The following is an 8,624-nucleotide window of genomic DNA, read 5'->3' as shown; positions in this document are numbered from 1 at the left end:
GTTTTAAACACAGGTACTCTGTGAAGCAGGAGGCTAGTAGTAAGGGATGGATTTAATGTCTGTCGACTGGACCAAAGCTTGACCCTCAGCTAACCCAGACCAAACATGCTGCCCCCTGAGGCCCCCTCCTCTTGCTCTGTTTGACATGGATACCTGCTATAGGGATTTGACTGAGAGATAAAGACCTCTGCAACATTTTCTAAGAGCTTACAGAGAGAGAGGAAAGAGAGGGCTGGATAACAAATACCTGTAGGTAAACACAGAGCAGCAGGGTGGGCCAGAGGGCAGCATCGGCGTTTACTTTGTGTGTTTGCAAAGCAACACTATAGGCATGCCACTCGCCGCACACACACTCATGAAACACACACATTCGGATGTAACCCGATTCTTGCTCCGAGCCAAAGAGATGAGCAGCGATCGGGGGCTGAGATTCTCACTAGTGATAACCTTTTGAGTGAGTGTTAAAAAACACACACCAACACACACACACACTGGTGATATATTGTATACGCCATCTCCCCTGGGCAGCTTCAGGTCTTTGTTCCATTGAGATTCTCTTTAAACAGAGAGGTCATACTTTTACAGGAAGTCACCCCCAGTGAGGGCTGCCTCTTTCAGGAAGTGACTTGGTGGGACTGTGTGGCGAGCGCGCCGGTGTCCATGGGGGGCATATCACTACCGTCCACATGGGCCCATGCTCCACAGGAAATAGGCCCGCTGTAAACCCACTCACTTCCTCTTCCTCTGCCCCTGTCTCGCAAGCCTTATCGGTGCTGCGTATGGGGCGACTGATAGGACTACAAAATCCCCCACAACCCCTACAACACCACATCCTGTGCCTATCAAGGACACATTGAGAAGGAGGAGGAAGTGAGGAAGCAGCATCACTTTGGAGAAAGTTCATTTTATTCTTCAGTTATGGAGATATCCGAAGTGTGGATCCAGAGTCTGAAACACAATTGAGCGTACTTGTTTACTCATTGAAAATCAGCTAAGACCCTGACATCGTAATGCCCCAGCTCAACAACCGAACATATTTAAATAGAGTAGGTTGTTGCTCTGATAATGACTTATCCTGTTTTCCTACCACCCCTTCAGAAACCTGAGCTTGTGGGTGCGACCATATTAAACTCCTTCATGGAACTAAAACCTTCTGTTATTCCAAAAAGAAACTCACTGGAAGCTAATGCGCTATTATTAGCCTGTGTCACCGCAGGCCGGGTTGGCGTGCCTGCATTATCTAACATACTGCAGTTTAACTGGCGCTGATAGGCTACCATGAGTGGGAAAATCCTTGTGTATTAAAAGTGTTTATCAGAGTGTGTGTCATTCAGATATAGTAGACGTGGAAAGAGAGCTGCTCTGGAAATAAAAACAGGGTGACTTGAGTTTGGTTATTGGAACTATACAACCCTTACACAAAGGCATGATTACAGACTGGTTGTTGGTACTGAAATGATACATGTCCACTTAACACTTAAGTTTATTTTTAGTGATTGCTTTGATGAGTTGGTTGAAGACATAATTCAGGGATATTTGGATAATTTATTAAAGGGGGGTAAATATAGTTTTCATGTGGTGAAAACATGTATTTTTAGTGGATGTTAGTTGTGACAATGTGTGTTTCATACTTTAGTTTATCTGAAGGTTCTCTCTTTTGTTCCATGTCCCCATTGAAGGACTTTTGAACGCCCTTCAGCACATCAGCTGACTTTTTGGAAAGGACCGCCGTACCATTGTGCTGTTAAGTGCTCTTAGCTTTTGTTATAGTCCTTGTCCTCTCTGCCATCCCTTCCCCCCTTCCCCCATAGTCCATTTGACTCCCTCTCCCTCTCTGTGTGTTGGTGGTGGAGAGTTTGACTGAAGCTCGGTGAGTCGAAGGTGTCAAAAGCCATCTGAGAGGCAGCGAAACAATTGAGAGAGTGAGAGTCAAGAGTGAGAAAAGCCGCAAAAGAGGCACGATTTCAGGATTCTTACCATCTTGTGTGTTTGTGTGTGTGTGTGTGTGTGTGTGTGTGTGTAAGGCTGTTTGTGTGTGAGTGTGTGTCTGAGGACTTCCCTTCACTGAGGCGGAGAATCTGTGGGCCCCCCTCACAAGTGCTCCCGTTTGAACCGAGTCTGGCCTTCTATCTTCAGGTTAGAAAAAAAGAAAGCGGCAACACAAAGGCAAGAAGGAAAAAATCAATAGTTACACAGCAAAAGTGCTCGACATGAAAGGGTGAATTCTTCGCCTTACACTTTCATTTTAGCGTGTTCCGTCCGTCTCCCTCTCCCTTATTCTTTCTCTCTTGACTGATCTGGAGGTTGGAATGAAAGGCAGTGTGTGTGTGTGTGTGTGTGTGTGTGTGTGTGTGTGTGTGTGTGTGTGTGTGTGTGTGTGCGTGGAGGCATACTGCAGTTTAATGTCGTGGCGGTGCCTTGCGCTTCAGGCAGTTTCCAGCGTGTCAGGCAGCCTGTGGTGATGACCCTTTACGGGGAAATGGCACAGAGAGAGCAGTCACATTTACACTGACATTTTTGCCATCACCTATGGCTATGTCAACAGGCCTGAACCCCCCCCCCCCCCACCTCGCTTATCTCTCTCAGCCGACTTGGTTGGGCGTCAGCCATAACACAGAGAAAAACTGAATAAAAGATCAGAACAAATATCATAAAAACAGGTCTGATAGACAATATTTTGTAAAAGGTCAGGAATTTGTCATGCATGTCAAGAAAAGGGTTCTAAAACAGTGCCAATACCCTGAAAAACTTCCCTGGGACTAATGAAGGTATCTAAATTGCTAGTTTAAATAAATGTAGAAGGATCGTTTTTATGTATCGACTAATTGGTCACCTGTACACACGTTAATATGAAATACATGGGAAAGCATGCACCAATGTCAACTAACATTCCATTTGAATACTAACAACAATGCACTTAATCCATTTCAGCAAAAGCCACTTGAATATCACAGACCTGGAGTTTAGCGACTTTTAATTAACTCATACCTTGGATGTTTTTTCTCTCCTGTGTTGTTGGTTAAACACAATCCCTGTGTCTGGTTTCCTGATCTCCTCCTCATCAGATCACCACAAATGAAATAATTGCTCCTAACTTGGCTCGCATTCTCACAACAAGACGTCTCCAGTGGGCTTTAATTACAAATAACCTCTGTAAATGCCTCACCAGTTACTGCCATTATTGAATCTGTCAGCGTTGATCCACAAAACTGTCATCATTTAAAGTAACCCGCTTTGTTATTGCAAAGCACTCGTTGTTTACTGTAATTACTTCAATGGAATTGTGTTTGATTACAGGAAGCAATTACTTATCTCTCTCTTGATTGTTTACCTCGAAAGCCTTATTTCTTTCTATTGTAATTATGACAACTTTCCTGTCTATTTATTCATTATGTTGTATGTTCTACAAAGATGGATCTGTCCCTCGGAGTGATCCAATGTGTTGGCTGAAGTTATGTCCAAAGATCTGAAAATAGTGGAGTGTCTTTCTGGCAAAGGCAGGAAGGGAAGTCTAGACTAGCCGTATTGTTTTGCCGACAGCGCATGTCATTATCCGCTGAGTAGTCGAGGGGATTTCTCTGTGTCTCTCCTCCTCCGCGGGAATAAAAGGGAGGCGAAACAGCATTGGTCACAGAGAGTGTTTTGTATTGAAGTAAGTAGTGTGTGTGTTGGTTTAGAATACTTTGCTAGTCATTATTGGAAAGTTGCCTCGTGGTAGATCCTAACAAACGGGTGCATGTGAGTGTGTTCAAGTGTCTGTTTTCCGTGAGGTAAAGGGGAAAAGACGCTTTTGAAAAAATGTGCCCCTACTTGGGACTTGTATTGCAAGGAATTCCTGCATGTTCAGAATATTTGGAGGTGGGAGGGGCCTCCAGAGCCATGCAAAGGGAACCCCCCACTGCCTGCAACCCCCCTGTACTCCCCCTCCCCAAGTCTAGAGCTTATGAATGGCCTGAATACAATAAACGCCACTTTTTTCTTCCCTCCCTCCCTCCCTCTTGCGAGCCCTTCTTTACCTCTCTGAGGATTTCTGGGAATGTAATATGTGTGTATGTGTTTGAGACTGGGTGTGTTTGTGTGTGAGTGCCACAGACAAAAAACAGAGTGAGAAGGAGAGCACTTTAGTGAATGTACGTCAGCATGCGTGTGTGAGCTTTTTGTATCATGTTTAGAATGTGTGTATGCATGAATTTCTCGCCTGCCAATATGAGATGTGTGTATCCCATGTGGAACAGGATAGCTGGTCCCTGAGGCCTGGGCCTTGCCTGGGCAGCCAACCCAGGGTCATGTGAGCTTTCTGGGGTGTGAAACTCTAGGAGTGGCCCATTGAGGGATCAGCTCCAGGTCACTCGCGCTCGCAGCGAAAGACACACTCTCTTGCAACAAATAGCCTTTAGAATAAACGCGCTGTCATAAACTCAAAAGACCTGTCTGCATTCATTCCCCCTCTGAGTCCATCCACAGGCTATAAAAGCTTGCAAAAACATCTCTCAGTATCCTCCGAAAACCATCTGTGAATGATTCCTCACACGGGATCCCTCCCATGACATCTGGCATAAAGCTAATATTCATAACCCTTATTCCTCAACCCAGCAGTGCCTCTATGAAGACAAAATGATTAGAAAGCTAAATGTCATTATTCTCTCGCGTTTGTGCTTGAAGCGGCCTGTCTGACATGATCGCAGTTCGCAGATGACTGACTGGTGAATCCCAGGCTGTTAATTTGCCAGGCAGCAGAAAAATGGCTGACACCTCAGAATGGCACATGTGCCCGTGCAGAGGGGGCAGGTAGTACCAATCTTTGTCTTACGCTGAGAGATGGTTCATAATCAGATCATAACAGATTAGCCTAGATACTGCTTGATAATGTCAGGGTATGCCTTGAGACAGAGGGATGTAGAGAAGTGATAAAGACACAGGAAAGGAATAAAAGGAGACAGAAAGCATCATTAGCACTCAACAGTTGAAGAGGCAGGTTAGAAATGTCATGAAGAAATGAAACAATGTTAACCTATTGTTCCTTCATATTTAATAGTGCAATATCCTTTACCCATGAAATATCATTGATTTAGAAGGAAATAAAACATCAAATCTGGTGGATAACAATAACTTATCTTGCATGCAAGCCAAATTTCAGACCTGATCTGACAAATGAAGTAATATCGTATCGTATCGTATCACTCCCTAACCCTGCAAATATCCTCCATCCCCACACTTCAACACACAGGGAGGAAGTGGAGAAAAGTAATGAAGTAGGAAGCAGGGCAAGTCAGGAATGAAACATGAAGTGCTGCACAGGCTTAAATAAAAGCCATCTTAGCTGAATGAGCATGGAAGTAAGTGTCTGTTTAGCTAATGCTAACGAAGGTAAAAATGCATGAAGAAAGCTAACCTAGTTTTTACGTCATTATCTGTTTGCTCGCAGTGAGTGTGTGTTTGTGCAAGTGTGTGTACAGCGTGTGAGGGGACTGATAAAATATTCCTTCCCTTGGTTGGCCCCGGGGCATTTCAACTGCCCCTGGCTCCTTCCAGTCACTGGCCTGCTCCCTAATTGCCACACACACACACACCCACATACACACACATGCACACACACACATGCAGACACACACATCCACACACATGCACACACTCGACATTCAGAGCTTCTGTGGCTGGAAACACATGCATAAAGAAAGAGAGAGATAAACACATATACAGACCAATGCACACCCATGCATGCATGCAGTCTTCACACACGAACATGCGCCCCTGCCGCCCTGCATTGATTCACACCCCCCTCCAACTAGTTGCAAAGATGTTGTCATGGCCGATCAGGGGGCCAGGCCCAGAGTTGTGCCTGTGGCTTCTCCTCGTGGGGAGACTGGAGCTTGCTAGCCTAGCTGCCCCACGCTGTATGTATGCAGCCCAGGGTTACAGCCTGCTGACGCTCCTAATGAGCCTGGCAGCCTGTTTATGGAGAGTGACGACTGCTTCATTGGCTGCCTGGCTAGCTTTCTGAGTGACTAGCTAACCGGCTGACTGACAGGCTGCTCTATGGATGGCTGACTGACTTGGTGGCTTTATAGACTGATGCTTACTGGCTGACTTGATAGTTTACTAGCTGACTGAGTGGACTTCAGAGTGGTCAGTGCCTGACTGACTAACTGAAGAGAGTATTGGCTGAATGATGACGTCACTGATTACACTCAACCAGATACCTTAAAAAAACAGCTGGATTTTAAGCATTGAGATCCACTCTGACTCCACAAAAGAGTACACAATGTTTATATCTGGTCTATTGTGTACACTCAAGAAGCTTTCGCCATCAGCTTTAAGGACAATAGACACCAGTGGTGTAAAGTTGCGAAGTTTAAATGGCATGCGGCAACTCTCCAGAAAATCTCAAAAAAACTCCACAGATTGTTAGATACCAGCAACTTTAAATCTTCTGTCTGTATGGCAAATGTATTTTGTGCTACAGGCGTCAATTATTCAATTGGTTGTCCTTTTCTCTGTGTTATAAAATGTCAGTTTGCCAAGACAGAGAAAATGATCTGCTTGTCCTTACTGACTGTCCTGCGTATGATTTTTTTCAATTGATTGACTAATGTGCCACAGAGCATCTCCTCCATCTCCTATCCATTATTTTCTCCCACCTCAGTGGCTTTAGTTTGATCATTTCTTTCATTTTCCTGCTCTCACTAAATATTCCACATCCGTTCCTCCTCTCCTTCTCTTCTTACCTTTCTTCCCCTTCTCTCGTTCCCTTTCTCTCCCTGTTTTACCGTTCTTCCCTCTCTCTCACAAGCTGAAGTAACACCATTGACATTTCCCCAACATGGCTGCCAGACACAGCTTCAACACCTTCCCTTTCTTCACCCTCTCCCAGAGTCTTTCTCTTTTCTCTCTCCCCCCGCCCCCCTATTCCCTCGCTTGCTGGAGTTAAAGCAAAGCAGAAATTAGCCCCAGACCTTGCAGAGGTGATTGGTATCAAATTGCAGTGAAAATGGAAATGCCAATAAAATTGACGGCCCTTCTCCTCCTTCCTTTTCCCCTCCGAGGTAAAGTGAGTGTCTTTAGGTCAGACTTTCTCAGAAGTATTGGGGAAGGAGAGGGATACTTGGAGCTTTTAGGGTTTCCCTGTCTGGCTTAGGGCTTGGATTATGCATGATTGAAATGGTCAGACTTTGCCTGAAATCTTTTAAATCGCAGACGGCTCAATGGCGGCTTTCTTATTCTGATTTTTTCTCATATGAGTTGAGGAGATTTTACGTTTGTTGGATATAAACACCAGTAATGTTTCTGTGTTTTTCCCAAGGCTCATGTGATTGTAGAGATTTAATGCAATCGACTCTCACATTATGCAGCATTTTGATATTTGATTAATTATTGATTAGCTATGGTTATTTAATATGCTGTAGGGTCATGAATAAGAATCCTGTACTTGTATCTTACATACAATTTAATCCAGCCTATATCAACAGATATGATGTATTACTGTGATGAAAAAGTACAGTATGATATTATACTATATGGCTCAGTGGTTGCCGAGCAAGCTTGTGACTGCAGGTTTGATTACCAGACTGGAAAGAACACCTGGAAATAGAGCATTGTACTTACTTGTAGAATACCATAATACAAGAAATAAAAACATATGCAGCAAAATATAACAAGTGCTACTTTATACAATATTATACAATCCTTTGTGTTTTCCCTCTTCCTTGTTTCCTCTTCTCCCTTTCCCCTTCTCTCCATGCTTCTCACGATTTCTCACCTCTCCCTGAGCCTCCCTGCTCCCACTCTCTCCTACTAGCTGTCTTGCATGCATACTTCCTCACGCTCTCACTCATTCCCTCACTCTCTCATTGACTCACTCACTCCGGCCGTTTGCTTCTGTTTCCTCAACTCACATGGGACAAGCCCCTAGGTTTGTTATTGTAGGCTTTGCTGAACATGAGCCGGTCTTTACAACGGATTGAAAGCATTTGCTTCCAATGAAAATCTGGTCTTAGATTACAGGGCCTCGGCTCTGCTCACCCTGCTTCTCCAACAGGCGGAGAGGAAAAGAGAGGGACGGAGGGGAGGGTGTATATTAGCCCTGAAACAGTAGGCAGAAGTAAGCCACTTGTTAAGCTCAGGCTGCGTTTGTCCTGGGCTAATGATGTAACTGAAGCCGGCAATGTGAGTGTGTTTTTAGACAGAGAGAGGTCTAGAAGCGGGGTATAAGGGAGGACATTGTCCTGAGTGTTTTTGGGCGCTGGATTAGTAAAATGACAACTATTGATTATTGTTTAAAGGTGGGGTATGTAATTTATTTCACACTTTCTGTTATATTCCATGGAATGTTCTTAACATCCCGATAGCAATGAATATATTAAATGCTTTGACAATAAATACATACAAAAATGTCATCTGTGGAAGCCGTGGCGCTGTAAAAAGCACGACCAATCATCTGAGCCGGCCCGGCTAAAATAACTGGATGGCCTACCTGCCTGTCAGCCGTCCATCTCGTGCACAAACTTATCTCGTGCCCTCATTGGTCATGTGCGCGTTCGTGTGTGTTGGAGGAGAGGCTCAGTAAGGAAGTCTGAAGGAAGGACCAGATTTTTTTCGGCTGCGTAGTTTCAAATTCTAGCGCACTC

General features: G+C 44.5%; 1 protein-coding gene across 1 annotated transcript in view; it reads right to left on the bottom strand.

Annotated features, from left to right (window-relative positions):
* Positions 1-2,582: 2,582 nt before the first annotated feature.
* Positions 2,583-8,624, bottom strand: part of nfatc3a (nuclear factor of activated T cells 3a) — a 44,905-nt gene continuing 38,863 nt past the window's right edge. Inside the window, exons 9-10 of the mRNA XM_010773345.1 lie at positions 6,180-6,187; positions 2,583-2,590 (exon numbers count right to left, since the gene is read on the bottom strand). Coding sequence (XP_010771647.1) covers positions 2,583-2,590; positions 6,180-6,187 — 16 coding nt within the window. The remainder of the gene's footprint in view (positions 2,591-6,179; positions 6,188-8,624) is intronic.

This window comes from Notothenia coriiceps, unplaced genomic scaffold (assembly GCF_000735185.1).
Source record: "Notothenia coriiceps isolate Sejong01 unplaced genomic scaffold, NC01 NC01_scaffold00000339, whole genome shotgun sequence".
In the NCBI taxonomy this organism is placed as follows: Eukaryota; Metazoa; Chordata; class Actinopteri; order Perciformes; family Nototheniidae; genus Notothenia; species Notothenia coriiceps.
This window is presented reverse-complemented; position numbering and strand designations above follow the sequence as displayed.